At 43.7% G+C, this 24046-nt stretch overlaps 1 protein-coding gene across 1 annotated transcript; it reads right to left on the bottom strand.

Annotated features, from left to right (window-relative positions):
• Nucleotides 1-2: 2 nt before the first annotated feature.
• On the bottom strand, nt 3-12269 carry hlfa (HLF transcription factor, PAR bZIP family member a). Its single transcript, XM_029507988.1, has 8 exons — nt 12067-12269; nt 11074-11276; nt 10908-11031; nt 8559-8676; nt 5480-5633; nt 5059-5191; nt 4481-4695; nt 3-3959 (listed from the first exon to the last, which is right to left on the bottom strand). Exons 1-8 carry the CDS (start codon nt 12179-12181, stop codon nt 3744-3746), a joined length of 1278 nt encoding a protein of 425 aa, XP_029363848.1. The 5' UTR covers nt 12182-12269; the 3' UTR covers nt 3-3743.
• Nucleotides 12270-24046: the final 11777 nt, after the last annotated feature.

Genomic DNA, 24046 nt, shown 5'->3' on the forward strand with positions numbered 1-24046 from the left:
GGTCAGAAAAGAATCAGGATTTTATTAGACACTACAAATTACAGAGACAGGCTGAGGACCAAACAGCACAAATAAATGTTATGCATCCATTCCATCACAGACGAGACCGAATACGCCTTTAAGTCGTATCATATGCACTCTGAAACAGTCTGTTGGTGTTGCCATGAATACAATGGTTACAAGTCTGTTGCAATGTCCAAAATAAGAAGTGAAAGGAGTTGTCAGTGTATATATTATATAATATATATATATTTTTTTGATGCACTAAGAAGCCCTTCAGTGCAGATCTGAACCTATCCGAGCGGTGCTGCGATGAGATTGTTACATTGCTGAGAGACCGGGGAACAGTCAGTGTATTCAAGGCACTGGAATAGACTCAGAATTATGGTTAACGTTTCCAGGTGAGGTAGTGAAATCACTCGACAGTGAGGTAATTTTGGGATACACATGGATTAATTATTGGCTTTATATATATATATATATATATACGGTTTCATAAAAAGATGCTCCGGCATCGTTCCAGTCTTAACTTCTCTCTACAAACCCAACAAAAGGGAGACGGCCTCTAAAGCGTAAAACAAAACATTAAGACGATAGTTTTCTGTTAGAAGAGAATCATTTTTATATGGGACAGACCTTTGGACCGCATAGATAACGTCTGCACCGGGATGAGACCGCATCTGTTTGCTGTTTTTACAAGGCTGATGGAGACTTCTCTGAATTTTACTTTTGGGGTTTTTAACTTTTTTTTTTTTAGTTTCCTAATTTTCATCTGAAAAGAAGAAAATACTGATGATGTCCACAACCGTCGATTTAAATAGAACTATATCATCATTTTTCATTTGTGTGCACCTGATGGATGACAAAATTAAATTTAACACGTCCAATTTCCATTTCCACGTAAAAAAATAAATGAACGCAAAGAAAATTTTGAAAAATATTTATAAAAATGTATTATAAATATATTTTGTTATATTTTGTCTTTTTTATTTATTTATTTTTTTTTAGAAAAAAACCCCCGTGTTACATCCTTGTTAAATTGTCCAACAGCCTGAACTTGGGGAAAAAATTTAAACTGCAAACTGGGATTTCAAATTTCGATTTGTCAACTTAAGATGGACTCTGTTGTTTCGATCGTTTCAATCATACGTCAACTACACACAAATGGAAAATTAATTTCAGCACAGCTTAGTGCGAAAGTAACTAATTTAATTAACATATAAACACGTTAGTTTTTGTATTGGATTTTCCAGCAGGTGGATTTCAATCAGTAAATTTTCCTTTACATTATTTAAATATACAAATGTCAGAATCAGCCTTAATAAACACAAATCAGTCCCATCCAGCTCCCAACAGACAAAAAAAAAAAAATAAAAACTTTGCAGGATGCAGCTCTACACAACAACACAATAAAGTTTAGGGGGTGTGTGTAGCGGCGGGGGGGGACTCCACTGTCAGCTTTTGTTTAAGAAAAGTGTTTTTAAAAAAACTTCCCAGTGTCCATCACTCAGGTTCAGGGACGCCCTACAACTGCATCGGTCGAAGGAACCGATCACACACGAACACACAAACGCACACTGAGAGCAGCAACAGTGACCAGCTATAGATTTCCCTTCCTTCATAGTAACTTCATCCCATCGAATCAGATCGGTAAGAAACAACAATCAGCAAAAGCAGCCTCAAAAAAGTTGGAATAATTGAAAGAAAAGCTGGTTTAAGTCGGAGCACGTCGTCTTGGTCAAAGGAGGAGGAGGAGGAGGAGGAGGAGAGAGGTCAAAGGTTAAAGGTTACAGCACTAAACACAACAAGCCAAGTGTGATTTTCACATTTTCACGTCGGATGAGAGTCCGGGCCGAACTTTAACTGTACATTCTCTTTTTTTGGTGCATCTGATTCATCCAATGGGTTCAATGGGAATAGCTTCAATTACGGGATCCTAAAGGTGGCACCAATTTAAGGAGTGTCATAATATTCATAATAATAATCATCAATATGATAATAAAATTCATAATAATGCCCAGGAGGTTTAGGTGCTGCTGAATATCCACACATCTCTGTAAAACTACCACATCCTAGCTAATATAGAATATTAAAATATCACTATCTGCATTTGACTTTCAGTTATATTTTTTATATTTTGGATCTGTTGTGCCTTTAAAATACATAGTTCAGTAATGTATAGGAAAAATACTGTACAAAAAGAACAACTTATAGAATAGGTTTATATAAACATATCTCTTGTAACCAATATATCATCTCTGTTTGTGAATCGTTTGGTTTGCAGTAAACAAATTGATTGGGTTAACCACAGTATTGGACAACACCATCCAACCTTTTTGTTTTTTTGTGTTTTGTCAACATCTTTTACATTCATACAGCCATCTTTAAAAAGAAGGCAAACATAGAGCTACAAAGACAAAGAGAAAGAGACTACAGACCTCTGTTGATTCCTAAAAATAAAGACTCATTGATCATGCTAAGTTAAACAGAAGCGGAAATAATTATCAACAACCTTTTGCAAATAAAAAGAAAGATTCGTCAATAGCTTTTCATTCTATGAGAAAAATCATGCTTAAATCTGAGAAACGAGGAAACTGAATGACAACGTCAATAGAAGTATTAATACTAACAATTATATCAACAGAATATATATATATATATATATATGTATAAATATGTATTTGTGTGTGTGTGTGTAAAGAAAAACAACAACAATCTTCCATCTGAGAAATAAAAGGTAGATAAATATGAGGCGGAGGAAATTTTTTGAGCTAGTGGAAACATTGCACCGGATCAGATTGTGAGACGCGCATTAGTGCAGAGGTTAACTGAGGTCGTCTTAGTTAACGGAGGTGAGCTGAGATTTGGGAGGTGGGGGGGGAGCGATTTGCCATCAGTGGTGGTGGAGGGGTGAGGAACAAGGAGGTCATCACATCAGTTTAGTTCTGGGCAGGAATTATTGCTCATTGTCTGAGTGGAGAAGAACAACCCAAATAAGTAGGAAGAGGAAAAAAAAAACACAAAAAAAAAAAACGGCAAATCTACGCCACGATTGCACAGGAAAAAGATTTTTTTAAGTGCTATTCGAACGTTAAAATACCGAGGATGCAGTTTACCACAACTGAAATACAACATGAAGATCAAGAAAAGGATTTTAAAAAACCAGATAGAAGAAAAACTAAAAAATAGAGCAGGTTTGAGGAGGTGGGAGGTAAAAGCAGGCTCCAAAACATCACATGGTTATAAGAAAGGGAAGCAGGAAACAGTTTTCAGTCCTGATTCTCACGTATAAAATTGGTATGAAAGTGAACAACAAACAGCATGGCATCGTATCTCAAAACTGGAAGGGGGGGACTCAGCTGGTGGGTTGGCTCATAACTCCTCACAGTACATTAAGTGGGAAGTATGCATGTGTAAATATATGTTTATCTTTTTTCGTCTATGTATACGCTCATATATTCAGTCGAATGATGCACTGAAAATAAAAGAGGAACAGACAAATCGAAGCTTATGATTGAAGTCAAAATGACTATTATAATACCAGAACGATACAGGTGTGTGTTGGGGGGAGGTCAGGGGGGTGAGACAGAGGGAGGGAGTGGTGGGGGGGGGGGGGTGAGTGCCACCAAAAGAGACACATTGTCCTTCAGAACTTGAGGAGCGGGTGAGTCAGGGTAGTAAAGTGTTGTTGGGATGGAGGGAGGGGGGGAGGGTGGTTTTGGGGGTGGAGGGGGTCGGGGGGCTCACAGGGGCCCGTGTCGGGCCTCGTATTTAGCCAGAATGTTCTTGCAGCGGCCCAGCTCCTTCCTCAAGTCCGCCACCTCCATGCGGAGGGCGGCGTTCTCCTTCTCCAGGAAGCCGGCCCGGATGGCGATCTGGTTCTCTTTGAGCCGCCGGGCGTCCCGCGACCGCTTGGCCGCCACGTTGTTCTTTCTGCGCCGGGCCCAGTATTTGTCGTCCTGCAGGGCAGAACAGACACAAATAACCAAACGCCGTCAGACCATCTGAACCTGCAGTAGGTATTTTTTATAGATACGAGGGCTCGTCTTTTGTTTGCTGCTGTGATTCATCCATCCTCACCCACCATGTTTAACAGCAACTGGATTTAAAACACACTCAAAATATTATTTTTGGTTTGGTTTCTGATTCTTCCTTTAGATGGGACATTTTAAAAATCTTCTTGGTTTGTTTACACTGTTTTAGAGGATCAGGCTCTCATATAAATATGAATTTATTTTACTTTCCTAATTTAACTCTGTTTTCAACAGTTTTTCAGTGATTTTCCTCGAAGAGTCTGAAAACTTGCTTTGATGCAAAATTAACTGAAATTTCCATTTTTTGTGTTACACTCTTACACAATTCTAAAGATAAGGATCATCATGTTTGGCTTTTAGTTCAGTATTTTTCCTCCCCCCACCCAAATCTCCACAAAAAGAGTGAGGAAAAAAGCAAGAAAAAAAAAAAAAAAAAAAGTGTTCACCTTCAGGTCGTCGGGAATGAAGACCTTCCGGGCTTTTTTGATCATCGGCTGAGGCTTCAGCTCCTCGGCGGAGAATTTGCGTTTCCTGGGATCGAATATTTCCTGGCCGGGAACGCTGGACAGAGCCAGGTCTGCCGGGTCGGGCTCGTAGGTCACGGGCACCTGAATGGACTCTGGGTCGATGGGGCTGGGGGTGTCTCGAGCCGAGGGCAGAGCTGCAACACAACAACAACAACAACTGTGTTAGCAGAAGCCCACAAGAGCACAGAGAAGAGAGGTCGGTGTTAGTGTGCAATTATTTGACAGCTAAAGTAGAAATCAGCGGGAATCGAACTCTGAACATGTCAGAGCTCGTCTCTAATGGCCCCATTAGACTCCAGGTGGTGCTCCTGTTTGGGATAATTGGTTATGTGATTGCATGAGTAAGTCGTCACCAGCAAATCTTTTCTTAAAGCTGGACAAAGGACACAGGAGGAGCTAAGGTGGGGAGCTCTGCTGAGAGCCTCTCATGACGGGCAGGGGGCCGGCTGGCTGTCAGGGGGGGCTTCTGAATGCTGCCTTTCATAATCTGAGCTCACATGTTTGTGTGTTTGAGGAACTGTCAGACTCGGGGTGAGAGTCGGTGCAGACGTGAAGCTTTACGGAGAAAAACAACAGCAGCTCTACTGCCATGTTTTTAAAGCATCCAGCAGGTGGCGCTGCTACACAAGCCTTTAAAAACACAACACACACAGACTGACACATCACTTCACAAACCGCCTTATCTTCAGGTTTCAGCTGATCTCAGAGCAACAGGTTTGGTCTGTGTCTCATCTCGTCCAGACTGAAGTTCTGGCTCTCGAGCTCTGCAGTTATTAATCTCTGCGGGTGCAACGACATCTGCACAAACTTCTTTGCTGCCTCAAACCACGATGGCGTTCCAACGCCTGTAACGCCTGTAAGCAGCGAAGTGCGCTGCATGTTCTCACCGGTTGCCGATGAGCTGCTCTAAGCTCGTACATCATGACCCAGATTCTTGTTTACGAGGCCGCCGTGACAGCCGGTCAATGCCGCTGACCTTCGATTGGCGGCATTGACCGGCTGAGCTGCTTTTGGATGCGGTGGAGATATGAGAAGGCCCCGTCGGACTCTGAGGGCTCTGACTGTTTCCTTTCTGCACGAATCAAAAGGCAAACAGGAAGTCTGTGTTCAGTCTGTTCTTTGGGAGATGCTGCCCTACCCAGAGGAAGTGATGGGCTCCTTCATCAGACACATGAATACCTCAAGTGGTCGCTTCGCCCACCTCAACTTTTGTCTGTTGAGCAAAACGGAAGACAAAGCAAGAACACAGTGTTCATTTGAGGAACTTTGCAGGACTATTATTATCTAATTATCACCTCTTAAAGCCGAACAAGAATGTGGAAGAATGTCCCTGTGAAAGCAACTTTCCCATACACGTTTCAGACAGAGGCCTCTGGCAGATTTTGGGGTTGCAGGCCGATATGCACCAGAAGGAACGGGTGTGGTTTGAAATTCTTCCATCCAATGATTTAAACAATGATTTTCTCATTTTAAGAAATGTCAGCATATGTTCCCCCCAAAAAAGAAAGAATCTACTTTCATTGAAGAGAAAAAGGCTTACAAATGTAAAAATACAAAAACAAAACAGGCCGAATTCAGAACTGAACAATCGAATTATTATTTTCGTCTAAATGTAAGGAAACAGATAAAAATTTGTGCATTGCAGCTTCTCTGAGCCCAGATATCTTGTCCTGGACCCAAACCAAAAAATATTAAGCAGCAATGCTGGCTGGAAAGCTTTCATCCTGAAGCCTTTTAAGTGATTTTTTTTTGTGTGTGTTTAGTGCCAGAGGCAAAATAAGACAGACACAAAAAACTGAGCTAGATTTGCTGCTAAAAACAATCTGAGACGAATTCATGTCTTTCCGGTTTTAAAGGTTCCTTATAGTCTGAAGGTAGATGTGTTATTTGTTATCTCTTTATATTATATTACTAAATTTACTTCACACATGCAGCCGTTCACAGTCAGAATATAAATGCTTTCGTATCATCTTTAATAAATTCCTCGATGTTTATCCAAAAAAGCTGAAATTTAAAAGGCTCACTGGAGTCTAAAGGTAGACCTCCATGTCAGGTCTAGTTTCATATTAATGCAGTATCAAAGTATCAAAGGTCTCAGTCTGTATTCAGAAACTGAGCCTTAAACTGAGCTGTGAGGATTTCTGGGACTTTGTGATGTCACAACAAAGCAGTCGCTGTCCCAAGCCAAGCCCCGCCCACCTGGACCAAACATCCAATGTTTCACCTGAAATCTGCTCTATTTCTCAGTCAGAGAAGCGGCTCGATAACTTAATATCTTCAGCACTGTGGCCAATAAATTCAAAATGTTGAGTCTCAACTTTTCTTTTTCCATTATTGCAGTTTCAACATTCAACCCTTTAAAATAAGAACTCTCTTAAAGCAGATTTTTGTCAGACCGATCGATCAGTAAATACTCAGCCGACTTGGCCCGATATCTCATCGATAACAAATAATCTTTCAAATGAGCATTTTCCAGCTCGGGTAATGACCTGACATAACGCCCCAACTTTCACAAGCTGAGCCTGACGCCAAGCTCCTTTCCAACTTTAACGGGACGCGTCAGGAAATAGCCCATCTCGCCCTAATCACCTTTACGAGTTATTTTCATCCTCTAATTAGTGGATTTTTAAAATACAGAAGCATGATCACGGGCTAAAAGTAGAGCCACAAGCATGTTCAATGACCCGTAACAACTTCAACTCATGTACAACGCTGAATGTGGATTTGTTAAATCAGCCCTTCCTCCTCCTCATCCTCCCTCCTGATCAGGAAATCTAAAATTAACCTGCCAGGAAAGGTAGCCCAGCGCTGAAAGATGGAATAAACAGGTTTCCTGGTTAAATACTTCTGGAACTAGTTTCATGTGACATTATTTTATCTGCACACACACACACACACACTACAGGGCCATATCATTGTGTTATCACCTCCCTGCGTGGCTGATAATGCGTCGGTTGTATCTGCGTACACTGACAGAGCAGTTGAACTTTGACATTGGCGAAACAGCCAACGGCAGTCATATTCTGCTGTCAGTCACCACCCATGGGGGCAAAGGAGCAACAAAACCAACTAGAACTGGTTCAGAACTCTCCTGAACAGAAAACAGAAAGCAGACCACAGCAAATCCAGTATTTCCTCCTCCTTAGCTTTAAAACTGCAGCATGAAATATGAAGCTGCATTTTTGTGATATTTCTAAAGCTAATAAATTCTGTTGTGTGTTCGTATCAAAGATAACCACCTTAAAATTTCACACGTCTGCCACTCAGGAAAGGAGCTTGATTACTTCAATTGGATTTCATTAACTGTTTGGAAAACTATTTTCCTGATGGATTTCTGGTACTGAAATGTTCAAAATGACTTGTTTTGAAAGTCAGATGGTGTGCGTCATTCTTATTTATTTATTTATTTATTTTTAGATTAATTCAGAAGGAGCAGATGTCGGTTCCGGTCGTTTCGTCATCATGTGCAGGACGCCAACTTGTTGCCTCATTGATTTACCAACCGAGTGGACATCCTAGAAGAGACACTTCGTTCCTTCAGGTCACGCTGAGGCCGTCTACATGCTGGGACATTTGAGAGGAAAGGCCTCGTCTGGCTGCTCTGACGATGGGACGTAGACCTGTCAGTGCAGGTCTGACAGGTCTGAATGCGCCCCAAAACGTGACCCCTCCTACATTTGACTTCCCCTTTGGCCCCAGCGTGCGGGGCCTGTCTCCTGGACTGACCTTCGACATCTGCAGGCTGTTTGAGAAAAAAACCGCAGCACCTGCTCTGTCGTTCGCTCGTTGGTGGTGATAACAGTGTTATCAGCTGCCTGTTGTTTAGCTTGTAAGCAGAGTGTGGGCACAGAGGGAGTGCGTGTGTGTGTTGTGGGCGGCTGTGGTGTGTGGTGGTGGTGGTGGTGGTGGTGGTGATGGTGGTGATGATGGCGGAGTGGTTGGTTAGACGAGACGAGACAAGACTAGACGAGCTGGAACAATATTGTGCACACGTGACGAGAGCACACCAGAGTCCATGTGATCTCTGCAGGGTACAGCCTGTGCCTTGGCTCCGAGTCCAGGCTCTGTGTCGGAGCCGAGCCCGGCGAGGGAGGGAGAGGAAGACTGGACGGGAACTGGAGAGGAGACGGGCGGGGAGGGTGTAAGTGAGAGTGAGTGAGAGAGTGAGTGAGGGAGGAAGGGAGGGAGGGGGGGGGGCAGGTTCATGCCGTGACAAGCTCCTGTTTGCAGCTCAGAGCTGCACACGGCGCCTGCATGTGTCCGTCACATGGCCCGGCATGCTGCAGGAAACTCCAGCCGCATTCACGTGAAATGTGAAGACGCGCACACACAGAAAGAGCTTCAGCCTGTGTGTGTGTGTGTGTGTGCACGTGAAGCCCACGTGTGGAATAAGCAGTCCAGAACTACACATGCACCTCCTCAGGTCTGATCTCAGCTCTGTATCATTATATCGTAATGTTTCATTGTCAGCTGGACAGAAGCTGCGTTTGTCCTGTCACCTCAACGCTGGAGGAAAATATTCTGTTCTTTTCCATTTTAAAGGAAATGTAAACCGTTTACAGATTATTTTATTATTTTTACAGTTTTTTCCATGCAGCTGCAGGCTGAACTTCTCATTTCAAGGTGGAGTTGGACAAGCTGGAGGCTAAAACTAACTGAGCTCAGTCTGCTAACAGCAGCAGACCAATTAACAAGTGTGGAGGCTAAAACTAATGCATTCATCTCAGCGACTTCCAGTCTGTATTTGCTGTGAAACAAACTTTTTGATAAAGATGTTTACGTTGTTTCTTTTTCTAATGAATGCTGGTGGACATGTTTGCTAAATGTCTTTCCTTGATCAGTTTCTGGGTGGAGTCTGATCGATATCGGTCGTCATGCTGATCAAATCCATTGATAACAAGAATAAAAATGTGTGTTGCAGTAAATCTCGGTTTTACAAAAATTTTATTTTGAAGAATTGTCTCCTCGCACTCTGAAATCACCAGACTTATTAGAGCTCAGCCCAAAGACTGAGCTGGATGTTGTATGTTTGCTCCTCAGTTTTGCTCCAATTTGTTTAAATTTCTGGTTTCACTAATACCACAAATGTAATTGTCTGGCTCCGTTATTATAAACAAGGACTGGATGTCATGTGGTGCATTTAGCAGCATTAACTACATCTCAAGGTGCCTTCCTTCCTGACACAACACTGAGCGGATGTGTTTGTGTGGTGGCGGTGCAGCTCTGTGATTGAAAAAGCCGAAGCCGCGGAGAGTTGCACGTCACGCATTGACAAACGAGCGGTGGGACGGCGATCGATAGCCACTCACCCTCCATCAACGACCAAACTGTGACGTTTTTAATCATCAACACCGCTCACTGGAAGCAAAGAGTTCTGATCGCTCTCTATAACATCAACACATGCCACCTGTTCGCAGGTAAAACACAGATAATCATCACACACACAAACACACATCACCCTCCATCTGCCACATATCATCAGATCTTTGTGCGTCGAGTTTGCACGTGAAACACAAACCATCTCCAGGGTTCCTGCCTGCGTTTGGCCCTGTGAGAGACTTTGCTCTGTTTGAATTTATAGAGAATTGTCTGGTGGATTGAAAACCCCAAAGAGCGTCTGGCAGCATCTTAACAAACAGAGTTAAACCGTTTAGAGCCTCAGTCTGAATACAAACTGCCTGTTTAATGTGGGTTCATGACAATAATGGGACTCGTTTTGTGGAGAAATCAGCAGCTTTGGCCCCATGTAGAGCCGAATGCAAAGAAATTGAACAGAAAATGTAACTAATTGAATCTGAACTGCAGGACAACAAACTACCAATACATAAATCCCATTTCATCAGTCAGCCATCGCCGAACTATTCAGGGAATTAATAAAAATAAACAGGGAAGCCAACTGTTACAGGGGGAAGAAACTCTGGATCACATCCTTCAAACCGCAGTAGTAAAAATCTCAAATAAAGAGTCCGTTCTGAACTTCATGAATGAGGCTGTGCTGCATCTTTGGACTTGAGCCGGTTTAGCCTGTGCTGTGGGACTCCAAAGTCCAGTTCAGGGACTGTAAATCAGAGCTGGAGCGTGCTGGTGTGGATCTAACCTTTAGCCAACGGCTCTAACTGGGAGGAGCGGCAGGAGGAACGTTTCTAAAACAGACACAAAGTCCCTCATTGCATCTTGGTTTCTCTAATGGTGAACAGAAAGTGTGTTTCTGTGTGTGTGCAGCAGGTGAACAAACAGCAGTGTAGCCCTCTGGAGGACACAAGTGTGCGATCGCACGTGTCGCTGTGGTGCAGGTGTGGTTTCAGGTGCACGTCAGGGATCCGCATCAATGTGCTTCCCTTCCTACCTGCTGTGCTGGGACTGTGGAGGCAGGTCTGAGGCGCCATGCTGCTGTGAACGGAGGTGGTGGCGCGGCTGCTGAGGTCCACCACGGAGGGTGTGGGTGGGGCCGGCTGCGGCGGCGGTGGGGCCTGCTGCAGAGGGGCCTGCGCCGGCTGCGCTGCCTGCTGGGCCTGGTCGCTCTGGGTGGTGTTGGCTGGGATGCCGTTCTCTGACAGGAACTCCTCCAGGTCCATGTACTCCAGCTGGAAGTTGTCCCCGTCGTAGGGCAGAGTCTTGTCCCACAGGGTCGGGCCCAGGAAGGCCGACTGTGGGTGGCTGGCTGTGCTGCTCTCATCCTCCAACTTCTTTTCTTTCTCTTTATCTTTCCCGAAGCCTGCAGGTGAAATCATGTCGGCATCAGAACTATAAGATGAATATCCTTTCACGCCACTACTTCATTTTATCACAATACTATCTTGTCTCATCTTTGTGCCTTCTAAATGTCTGTTTCCTTTTCTTGCTCTCTGTCTTTCATGCATAATGTCTCATCTAATCCAACAAAAAAAAAAAACTGTTAAAACTGCCTCTCTTCTGCATTAAGTGCTGGAAAAAGATCATGTGGATTATTAGTTTTTTACACATTTAGTCCAAGTAGCCGTGTTCTTATCTGGGTGAAATGACCCTTTAGGATATAAAACTGATTCCACATTAATGTTCAGATGATGGAAAGACACTTTATCAACACAAACACAGCTGAGCAGCGGAGAAGACGCCCTCTGTGGACAGCTAGTGGCATCTTTATAAATATAGATCCCACCGAGGACAGGTGGGTAGGTTGTGAACGCAATTTAGAGATTAAAGATTTAATAAATAAAAAAAACGCAATAGATGCAAATCTTCCCGCATTGTGCTGATTTACAGCAGAAACAGAAGTTAGCGTCAGGCTGTCAGGTGAAGGGAGATCAGCAGCTTGCGTTTTCTATCATCTCTGATATTCAACACATCTGCGCTTCGGATCGACAAAGAGCTTAAAATGTCAAGAGGAGTCACTCCCGGTTCGGTTCCGTCGAAAACCCCGCACAAACAAACAAACAAACACACAAACAAAACAAAGCAGAACAACAACCCCGAGGGCAAGAAGGTGCTTTAAAAAACACACTGGGGTAAAACAAGAGAAAACTTACCTTCATCGTGGTGGAAGGGCAGTTTCAGCGGATTCTCCAGCAGCGATTTGAGGACGCAGTGAGTCGGCGGCAGGAAAGTTGTGTTTATGGGGAGAGGTCTGGCCATTTTCTCCATGTGTGTGTCTTTGGAAAGGAAAAATAAAATAAAACAAAATAAAATGAATTAAATTAAATTGTTTGCGCCCCCCCTCCCCTTCCCCTAAAAAAAAAAAAAAAAAAGAATACAGAAAAACGAACTCCTCGCGGAGCGGCGGAGGCGCAGCGGGGAGGATCCACAGACCACGCCGGGCTCGGAGGCTGAAGACCGGACTGGGCGCTGCGGCAGGGACGGTGAGCGGCTGGAGCTCTGGAGCCGGGGCTGGATGGGAAAGAGCTGGGGGAGGAAGGAGGAGGTGACGGCGGAGGGAGGAGGGAGGAGGGGGGGGGGGGGGGGAGGAAGGAGGAGGTGACGGCGGAGGGAGGGAGGGAGGCCGCTCCGTCCATGTGCGGAGACGGACGCCTATGACGTCAAAGCAGAGCGGTGGGCGGGAACTCGTCCCCGCGACGCGTTCACACGACGTGGGAGAAAAGAGCTTCGTTGTTTCGACAGTAAAGCGCTCGGAAGGCGAAAGGATGCCTTCGGGGACTGTTGTAAATCTGAGGTGGAACACAAATCTAGATGATCCCTTTCAACCATGAATTTTTAAAACCTCTTTTTTTTCCCACAAGTGTTTTTATTACTCTCTAGGCATGAGTAAAAGGAATTCAACGTGCGTTTGAACTTTTAACTGATCAGAGATGAGATGAGATTTATTCATTGTTTTTAACAAAACAATGAATAAAATAAGTTTACCTGAACACTATGAAATACTTTTTTTTACCTGCAATAGCAAAGTGATCAGCTATTTTAGATACAAACACACACACACCATGTTTGTATTTCAAATATGAGCAGTGATAGAATAGTTTTAAATGTGAGAGATAGTTGGACAGCATGCTGCAAAAAGTAAACGTTCGCTAACAAGATGAATTCATCACAAACACTTAAGAATGAACCCATTTGGCAAATGTGATGAATGGAACTTCTAAAAGATTGTGTTCTTGGAAAAGGAACGCAGGTACAAAAGCTCCGATTTGAGGGGAAATTTTAATAAAGGGCACAAAGACAGAGAACAGGTGAGCAGATGGGGCGTTTTGACCTGTGAACCAAACATGCTAAGTTCCAACTGCTCTTGTTAATTACAACACTTCAGAGTGTCTCAGAGCAGGTATGTCAACTTTTAAATGCTGTGATTGACAGGCCCCCTTAACCCCGTCAACTGTAAAAGTCAGGTTTGTTTGGTTCAGTTATTTCTTCCAACCTGAAGTTACAAATGGGGGCGAGTTTTTCCGAAAACACTAAAGCCTCGCCCTTAAAACCGGAGAGGTCACCATCTTTATTCCATGTTTAGTAGCCAAATATACTCCACTTTGTAGTTTGAACCACAGCAGGGTGTGACATGACCTGGAAAAAAGCAAAGCTGGACTGGAATCTGATTATTTATAAATAAAGCAGCTTCATTTTAGATTCCTGACTGGTTCGGTTTCTCTTGTAAGATGAAATGTGTTTGTAATATGGATAAACTTCCTACAGCCACATATCAAACTGAACCATTTCACGCCATCTCTCTAGATACCCCGCTGCTGTGCTCAGCTGTAAATCTGAGCGGCGAAGAAACAATCCACTGTGGAGCCACAGCAAAGTGACGTGAATCTAAACTTGACCTACTTTCAGCCAATGGGTGTTGTCAGACGGCTATTCTATCTGCGCAGGTCGCGGCACATGGAAACTCAAGCTGTCAGGAGTAGTAGTGGCTGAGTCATGGTTTATAATCTTTGCTTTTAATTTGTCCATTCTGTTTGTTTTTAATGAGTCATCTGCATCGTTTCTCCTCCACAGAAAGGGGGAAAAAATAAATAAGTAAAAGGCACGAGAGTGATGAGCTGAGGAAAGGAGCTGATTGTGCAGACATGTGGGCAGAACCAGACCGGGGAAAATCCTTTTGTTCAGAAACTGTCACACCGTATCAGGACATGCATCTGATTTTTCATGCTACTTTGAATTTTCCTCGTAATGAGACCAGCAGGCGCCAGCAGCATTTTCCCCTGATAAAGTCTGTGCAGCAGGTTATTATGATGGGCTGTAGATTAAAATGGATGCAGGCTCACAGATGTCGCTTCAGCTTCTCTGAAGAGTCGTTTTGGAGCTCAGGGCGGGCCGTTCTCCCGTTGAAACCTTGGCAGTGCTTGACTCCGCCCCTCACGCCAAGATAAGCCAAAAAATTAGCACAGGGAAGGGGCTCATTTCATACTTTAACCCTTGATAAAATTTAAACAGGTGAGTTAAGATGGCGATATCGGTCTTGAAGTTTTCCTCTCAAGGTTGCTAGGCAACAGGACCTCTGCTTTGCAATGCAACGATTAAAGGTGGGAAAAGGCCTCCATAGGCCGGACCGCCGGGTCCACAACGACCACTGATGCCCCTGAACCGGGACACAGCCGCCATCTTTGCCTTAACCTCACCGGAACATGACTGATAACACAGTTACCTTGGCAACGGAAGTAGGTGCACCACTACTGTAACCGTGACAACCAACAAAGTTAGCCTGCTGCATATATTAGCCTCCCCCAACTGAAACACACTTATAGAGTGAAAAGGTGAAAGTTTATTCTGCAGCAAGTGAAGGAATGATAATAATAAATAATAAACAGAGCTTTTCTGTGCGGTGAGAAAAGTCTGAGGAAAGAAAACTGTGACGTTTGACCCAAACAAAGCATGAGTTGTATGAAGACGGTCAGCTGAACGGAGCAGCGTGCCCCTGAATCACTGTGGCCAAATTAGTCAAGGACACATAAACACAAATTTCAGAGAATTGCAACTGTGCAAAAGCATGATTTCAAGCTTTGAGCGTGAAGCACGAAGAGCAGCGTGTGCAGGCCGAAGGGATTACACAGTTTAACAGAGGGGAGCTGCTCCCCAGATGCCCATTAGTCTTATTATGATATTTGCCGTGCAGGCGAGGAAAACCTTATCAGCTGTGGTAATTTGTTCTGGTTGGTGTTTACATTCAGTATCCACGAGCAGGACGTTCACAGAAAGTCTTTAAGTTAACACAAATGTTCTTAAAATGCATCAATGTCAGCCAATGCACAGAAACCTCGCAGGAGGAAAAAAAAACAAACAAACAGAAGTAACCCTGTCTACATGACTGAGGCGCTCACTCAGCACAACACAACTTATGAAAACACCTCCGAACAGACAAAACACAAACAAATCCACATCATCAGTTTCACAGATACGTTCACGTCTGTTCTGTAAACTTTGTGAACCAGTGAGTTTACATCTAGACACACAACATCTACAAGCAATTCCACCTTTGGCTAAACTGTAATTTCCTTTCATCCATCCATTCATTTTCAACACAGCCAAAAATAAGAACCGTCTGAGTCATTGCGCTGACAAGATGGACGTGTGGACACACTCAACTTCTCCCACATTTCTCTTTCACACCGTGAAGTGAACAGTGTAATCTTCTTTTCGGGATTAAATTATAGCTGCAGTGAGACCCTACAGCCAAATATAAACCAGCATCACACTGGACTTTGTGCTGAATTCTATGGGAAACATGACCCTTCTTCTTACAACCGGATGTTCATTTGGACTGCGTTCTGCACAGACCAAACACACTTTCAGTTTAACTGGTGACCCTAAAATGCCCGTATGTGTGAGTGTCCCTTGACCCTTCACAGATAAATGAGAGACTGGAGTGAGTTTTCCCGATTTAAAGGAAAATATACCACAGATATGAGCATTTTATTAGCTGCATGACAAAAATAAAATACAGTTTCCAAAAACGGTTCATTTGGTTAAAGTTTGTTAATTCACAGTCACACAAAGCTGGAGAGGAATTATATACAGTTCTCCTCGTTGCTTGGAGCTAAAAGGGTCACACCAGGAATTAAAGAAAATACGGCACACTGGAGGACGTGGACAGGTGTGTCACGTCCCAGCAATAAATAAAGAGCCGTGTGGCAGAAACGAAACAACCAGAGCTGATAAATGGGCCAAGCAAGATTAGAAAACAAATTTTCCCCTTTCTGAGAAATGGGAGAGAGGATGAATAATCCCGCAGCACTCTAAGCCTGCTGCTGCTGCCGAAATCATCCTGAACGTGCAACAAACTGTTACGTAACACTTAGCAAAGCAATTACATGGACTCGGGCGGTTATCCCCTCGTCTGTAACAGCATCAGCTTCCCGGCTCTCCAACTGCACACTGTTTGAATCAGGATAAGAAAAAAACTCAATATCAGCTGGAAGAAAGTTCACAGAATGTTTGTTATTCTGATAAAAACTGCACGTTGTGCAAGTTTCAGGGTCTCTTTTAGAAGTTAATTCCTTTTTTGCTTCTGTTCCACATTCTTTGTTGAGATGAGAAAAACACAGCAGACAAAAAAAATTCATTATCTGACAAAGTGTTTTCAAAAATTAAACCATGAGAAAACTTTTAAAAAGTGGACCAGAATAACTGGAATGTCCTTTAAAGAACATGTGGGATGAAGTGGAGCTAGGAACACAATATCTCTGAAGCTGGAGGGCAATCAAAGATTTCTTTATTATTCAGTGACAAAGAAGATCTCTTCCTCGTCTCCAAGCCTGAATGAGAGTAAATCACAGGAAAATATTCTCAGACGGCATACAACTTGTGGAAATGATGGTTTGTTTGTTTCATTTGATGAGCTCAGACCACTGTGGGGGTTTCAGTTTCACTGTTATGAGACAGAGAGCTTTAAGAAAGAGATGTTGATCATATTCACACTGAAACCCTTACAATGTAGATATGTAGAGGGTTGTTTGTCCTGCATCAAAAACTGAAACCGCAGACTGAGACCAAAAACTCACCAGGAAAACATTTACTGAGCTAATAAAAGAGGGAGGAGGAGGGACATTTTCCCATAAACATCAAAAAGTGGTTAAAGACACTTCAGCACGGGCTTCACTCTACAGATCCAGAGTCCAGGTGCCACGATTGTCACTTTATTATTGCTGCTTGCAGCTAAATTCAGCATTTTGATTCAAAGGAGATCTTTGGTGTTCCTTCTTTCTGCGGCTAATCAATTCCAGAGAGACCAATGTGCTTCCTGTTGACTCCGCCTGGTGCGTGCTCCGTGTAGGACAGCGGTCATGTATGTCGCACAGAACATGATCCCGCCCTCCAGGCCCGGTGGGTTATTTGGATCCATGTGCAGTTAGAATTGATTTAAAACATCCAGTGACAGGAATACCATTTAATTCCAGATTCACTGGAAAGTCTTCAACAAAAAGTGTCAAGTTGATTTAGTTTTCTTTCTTGGTCACATTTCCAGAAACAGGGCAAAAAAATGTAGTTAAATTCTTAACACGATCTGGTTGACGTGCCAAAAATGAATTATACAGCTGTAAATTAGGACTACTCCCTTAGAAGTTACCTTATTTTAGCTCCTTTGACAGCTCTGGATAAACCTTTCCCCCCCCCCCGCCCCCAAACCAAACAGAGTAATACGTGTTTATGGTATGGAAGGATAATTAGTTCAGCCGGCTGAGGAATGGGAACGATCTTGTGTTTTCCAGCTGTGCTTGAGCAAAAGACAAGAAAACAAAACCCCAGAATGGCTGGTTATAGCTCTCCACCTACCTACTCACCGTCTCCACTTGCCAGCAGCAGGTGAGAGAAGTATGGGAGTGCTGTTGATCTGCACATCCCACACACTGCATTAAAACACTCACATCTCCTCTGCTGGCCGAGCGGCTGCAGGTGAACCCGAGTGGCTGACAGCCTCCATATATTTCTGGAGTCTGTGAAGCACCGAGGGTCCATTTATAGAGGGAGGAAGGAGAGAGCCACGCGCTCCCTCGTTGTTTCGACTCGACTGTTTGACATGTAAATGAATGAATTAGTGCCCGAATTTAAAGAAATATAAAGTCTCATGAGGTTAAAAAGGATGTTGGTGTTCAGTAAACAAGCAGAAAGCAAAGATGTAAACTGAATTTCCATCCATTAAAGTGATTATTCTCTTTGTGCAAGTGCTGTAATTTTGGTGGGACAAGAGTGGGACTTGAATTAATGAGTTGGCTGCCAGAGGAAGTAACTAACAGCGTTTTAAATTAAATTTCATAAAGCACTATGGAAGTGGGGCTTCGTTAATTTCGCCCTTTTCAGTCATTAATGCTGAGAGCGGAGGGAAAACAAATTGAGAGCTAGTGACAGCTTTTTGGTTTGTTTGTTTGTTCGGGTTTCGTCTCTGGCCGTTAATCTTGCACTGAACATCCGGCGGTGTTTCGCATGTCCCAGCTTCCAGCTTCAGGGAAACATTTGCTTTTATCTCGGCCCGAGAACCTTCTCACGCTCTGGTTTTGCTCTAAGCGGGAACATCGTGTTGTACTGAAGACTTGGAACTACAGACTGAGACCATGAACTCATCTGGAAAAGAATGACTGAGCTGATAAATCAAAGGAGAAGTGGAGCATTTTCCCATAGACTTCAATACAATCTGACTTCGTTTAACAAGCACACAGTCTGATATAAACATGAGTTCATCGTTTTGGTTCATGTACTCGCTGCTGCTGATGAATTAGGAGAAACAAAGACTCTGAAAGCTTCTGTAGATGTCAGGAAGCCTGACTGACATTAAATCAATCACGTCACGGTCAAACGTGTGTGCATTAAACACAGAACATGAAAACTCAGGAAAGACAGCTTGCTCTGTGAATCCAGCAGAAATGTGTCGAAGCTGGTTTACACAGAAACCGGGCTGACACCATTTGATTTGGAAATGTCCCCCATGAAACACTGGTTGGATCTTTTTTTCTTTTTGACCCTGCGAGCTCCTTCGGTTCGGATTCAGCCCTTAATGTTTAAATCCTAAAATTGAGAAATCTTGGTTTGTTCATTTTGGTGGGGAGCCAGAGGATAATGTGGACCTGACAGACGTGTAGGTACGTGCGTGGGGAAACCAGAGACATCTGCATCTTAAAAAGAGCTGAATTTTATTTTATTTGCTTTGAGAGAGAAAGAATAGTTTTTTGTTAGAGGACTAAATGTTCTTGGACCTAAAATGAGTGATGAAAGTCAACAGAGAGCCTAAAGAGCTGCAGCCCAGTTTGGGACTGGGAGGAGAAGGGCAGGTTGGGGTGAAGTGTCTCAGCTGCATCAGTGCAGGACGGACAGGAAGGAACTGGAGCTGGAGAATATGGAGGTCAGACCATCCAGGCGGCGATTTTTTTTTTTTTTTTTCAGATACAGATGAAAACATAAGAAAAGTAATTAAAACTGAGGCAGAGTACAAATAAAAGGATCATTTCAGCATGTCATACTGTTTTCTGACGATGTTTAGAAACAAATATTTGCTTCACGAAGCCTCGTCTGCTTTCAGTGATGCTTCCTGTCGTAGCCACCTTAGTCATCTTGTGAAGAAGCGTGTGTGTGTGCTTGCAGTTTTTGTTCGGAAATCAAAAAGGTTGTGACAAAGCTGAGCAGGTCCTGTTCTCACATGCAGAAAGAGAACGACAGAAAACAAAAACAGTCTGTTCGCAGATCTGTTCGGAGTCACATGCTGTCAGCGTGGACGGACACGTTTCCGAGCACATGCCTGCTCTGTCTCCGTCCAGCATCTCTTCCTGTCACACACTAAACAAACCCCATTGTGTTGATGCCACAGGGCTGCGTGTGCCGGTGTGTTTCCAGTGAGTCAGAGAGTAAAAGGTGGACGTCTACGTTTTCAGCTCGGCCCTCTCATCTTCCCATGACACAGAGCGGAAACAATCCGGACCCAGCAGAGCGCCTCATTAAAGGGCTGCTGTCTCTGCCTGCGCCCAGATCCAACGTTTATCTGATTGAAGTTGTCGGCGTCGATCCGAGACGCCCATCAGCGAGCAGACGGCTGCTGCAATCAGAAGATATGTGATTACCCGTCACGGCTAATCTCAGCAGGCTGTGATTGTCCGTGTTTCCGGCCTATTGACTGCGGAGTCAATAAGGCAGAAGAAGATTACTCTGTGCGGACTCCCATCATGTGATCCTGCAGCAACACTTTCCCATTCAATTCGAAATGGCATCAAATGTAGTTGAAGGCCGCAGTTTTCAAGTCGACATGTCATTTGTTTTTCACATAAAACTGATTTTAATTACAGCTAACAGTCCTCTTCAGTTCATTTATTAGTTTTGCTCATTGAATATTGGGAGGTTGGGCCACAAAGGATCCAGTTGTTGGAAACACATTTGAAGGAGCCTTTAAATTCAAATTTATGTTCACTGTGATGCACTTGAAATGCTACCAATAATTGATGATATTAAAGGAACCTTCTCTGTTTGGACCAGCGTCACACTGTCTGGTCTCTTCTGTTTCTAAGGAACGTCCTGTCTCTTTCCTGAAAATCAAACAAAGACACATACCTGCGACAAAGACACTTCAAGATGAACCTAACCTCGCCCCAGTCTGATCAGCTGAAAGGCCGACTGTGATCCAGACGGATCAGCTCACGTCATCTGCTTCCGTTTGCAACCGACCCAGGAAAGTTTTGTTTGAGCTCGCATGCTCGTGAGCAGCCATTTTGCCTTCATGCAAAACACTTACAGTCAACGCACGCAGCAGAGATCCTAAGAAAATACGATTTGTTTGCAATTTGGAAGTCAATGAAATAAAATTGCGATTGGGATGATTATGCTGAAAATGGTCAGGCTGCTGTTTCCTAAGAAGTCCCAGGAAGTGAAATTATTCTTCCAATTTGCTTCTTTTGTTGCTGAATTTAAAATCTTGAGTTCCTACAAATCCATTCACCTCCACCACCACCACATCCTGAGGCCCCACCTGCTGCTGTAGATCCTCCAACCTCCTCCAAACAGACCTACTAACCACTTTCATTTGGAAGCGTCTCACCGAAATGTTTTAGTGGAAAGTGAGTGTCAGTCATCCGTCTGCTGGCTGAACCAAAGGTGTAATACGAGACCAGGCCAAGTCTCCAAACTGGTTCCTGACAATCGGATCCTATTTAAGTTGGGTTTGATTAAAGCAAAGGTTTGTTTTGTTTGGTCAGAATGTGTTAGGAAGTGGATTCTCCCAAGAGGTCTGCTCACATTTGAAGACGCAAAGCACACGCCGTCCCTCGTGCTCTCCGGGACCGTCTGTTATTTCCGGCGTGGCCGTGTTCGTACAGCAACAGCAGCTGCTGCCCCGGCGGTGCCGGCTTCCAAGCTCCAAGACAGATTGGCTTCTTCTGAGCCGGCCGAGGCTTCGGGGGCCTTTGGGGAGGAGGGGGGGGGGCTGAATGGAGTGTGCATGAGTATTGGGTGTGTGTTTGTGTGTGTTTGGACGGGGTTGTCCTCCAGCTGTCTGCTGTTGTCACGGAAGCCCCTTGGAGGTTTTCCAGGAAGCCTTCAGGCCAAATGATTCACACGGGCGCTAATGCCATCGCGCTAACAGCTAACGATCATTTAGTCGCCATGGAACTGGCTCTCCTCCACGATACACAAAGTGTGTGACAGGAAGTCTTTAAGTACCAGACTGGACCGGGCTTTGTAGATCAGACATTGAGAGTCTGGGAATGAAGCTTAATGTTTTTTTTTTTTTTTCAGCCTCTTTGAATGTCAACAAAAATTTATATCAAGTTCTCAGAAAGTCACACAACCGCTACCAAATAATATAATCTGTAATATTAAGTGTGTTATTGGTTTAAATGCAATAAACCAATGAACCAATTTATCTGTTGATGGGAATTTGGAGAAGCAACAGAGTGGAATTGAATTTGGGGGGAAATGTGCCGAAAATGACGCACGATGAGCGGATGGTTTTGATCAAGCTGGAACATGTTGACAGAACGAGTGCGTAAGTTAAATGTAAGACAACGTTAAAAAACAGTTAAAGTTTTCTCTGAAGGGAAACAGGATGTTAAAATGTGTTTCTGTGAGCTTCAGAGATAGAAGCCATTTGAAGCATAGCGATCTTCAAGAAGGAGCGACGTCTTCAGATTATTATCCAAACTGTAAAAATAGTCACATGGATCTGGAAGTCTTCTTCGTTGTGATATCTGATTTTAAGAAATATTTATTAGCATTAGCTGACACAGTGTTAGTGGTAGTGCTAATGCTAACCCTGAGTGTTGCTGTTTTTTTTGTTTTTTTTAGCCCCGCCCCCGCCCTTATAACCTAACAGGATTGGTTGATTATGTTTGTGACATATGAACCTTAAATGTCAGAACTTTAATAAGTTAACTGGAGTTTAATCATTCATGCATGCTTACGATGTATTTGAAAATCGCTATATGGAGTTTCTTTATATATTTATGTTTTAAATAATGAATTATTGCTGGAAAAAAATTATTGAATCAGACTTTATGTACTGATTTTGCAGGTCCTGACTTTTCGATGCAAACATGAAGCTGCAGTCTGGCTGTGCAGTTTGTGGTCAGCCTGGGGTAAAAACACTACAGGAATAGTTCAACGTAGTATCAGCGGGGCAAATATAGTCGAGCGGCTCTGACCAGCTGATGGGAGGATTACGAAGTAAATCCCTCCGTGTCCTGGAAATCTTAACAAGCTACCTAAATATGTCGGAAGGCTCTTTACATCATCACACTTAGATTGAACTGGAGAGAAAAAAGCTTTTAGGTGGCATGTCCGGTCTCAGTCATTGTTCCGTTTCGCCTGCATTTCATCCGCAATGTGAATTCTGGACTGGACATTCAGGCCTATGGCCGCCAAATCAAGAGTAAAAGACTTGTCCTTGTCCTCGTAACCTGCACTTATGTCACCTCGTGGAGGAGAAAACCATGGCAGCAGCATGTGACATGCACTGAAACCTTGACTGGTCGGCTGGTTAACTGGTTGAATGACATAATGTACATTTTTAGAGCGGAGCGGCGGCTGCTGTGTCCTGACGCCGCCGAGCCCGGCAACAGATTTCCTGTGAGGAGAGCAGCTGTGTGGGCTGAAACCACGACAAGGTGGCACGTCCACCCCCCAACACCAACGTTACCGACCGGAAACGCACCAGGAATCATTTACAGCTCCGTCTGTAAGACAAAAACAACCTCACAGCAGGTTTCTCCATCACAAGCCGCATCGTTTTGACCATTTGCGGTGGAGTTTAGTGAATGAAATCGTCCTCTAATCCAGACTGGGTGAGAATTAGTGAACACTTTTGATCATGTTTTGTCACAATGACAATGCAAAGCCTCGGAGGAGTGGAAAATAAGCTGTTTCTCTCTGTTTCTAGGCAACGTCGTCTCCGTCAGCTAAGTTCAGGGGAGAAAAAGGGTTCATGCTGTCACTCTTATGTATTCTGGTTAATGTGACCTAGTTTCACAAACGTATATGTGCTCCGGTCCGCTCTGAGCCAATCACCCTCTAATCAGATGATGGTTTTCTTACGTGCTCTCTGGCACCGGTTCTGTGTTGCATCCTGTGTAGCCTGCAGCTCTCAGCAGCGGACATTCCTCAACAGCATGCAGAGCAGCATCAGTCTGGAAGAATACAACCCTCACCGAGAGCTGTCGATGTGTTTTTTGCGTCCGTCTCAGAAGATTTGAAGAATTAGTTTTGCTGTTCTGCAGCAGCTGATGTAATAGAACAAACTAATTGGCCTGAAATAAAAGAGATGTTCTTCAAACAAACAGAGGAAATCAGGCTAATTTTTGCAGCAACCACCCACAGTGATGGATGAGACTAAGACAATGCTGAGAGCTGGTTGAATGTGAGAAATGTGTGTGTCACGACGTGACAGCAGCAGGGCCTGCGGAACAAATGTGACTAAATAAATCTGACGAAATGTTACACACCAATCAGCATTAAGAACACGGGTGAATATCTACAAAGAAACGAGTTACGTAATGCAGTTTGAACACAAAATTTCTCAAGAAAAACTGAAACAGATGGTGACTGAAGTTCGCAGCCTTGGCGATAGCAAACAGTAATTAAACGTGTCGCCTC

Source organism: Echeneis naucrates, chromosome 8 (genome assembly GCF_900963305.1).
Source record: "Echeneis naucrates chromosome 8, fEcheNa1.1, whole genome shotgun sequence".
Lineage (NCBI taxonomy): Eukaryota > Metazoa > Chordata > Actinopteri > Carangiformes > Echeneidae > Echeneis > Echeneis naucrates.

Excerpts from the sequence above, each read along its gene's own strand:
- hlfa (XM_029507988.1), bottom strand. The coding sequence starts at position 12,181 with ATGGAGAAAATGGCCAGACCTCTCCCCATAAACACAACTTTCCTGCCG. Across the intron at positions 11,277-12,066 it reads GCCCTTCCACCACGATGAAG|GCTTCGGGAAAGATAAAGAG; the intron begins GTAAGTTTTCTC and ends TTTCACCTGCAG. Across the intron at positions 5,634-8,558 it reads ATGGACTCTGGTGTGCTCTC|AAAGGAAACAGTCAGAGCCC; the intron begins GTCACGTGTGCA and ends TGATTCGTGCAG.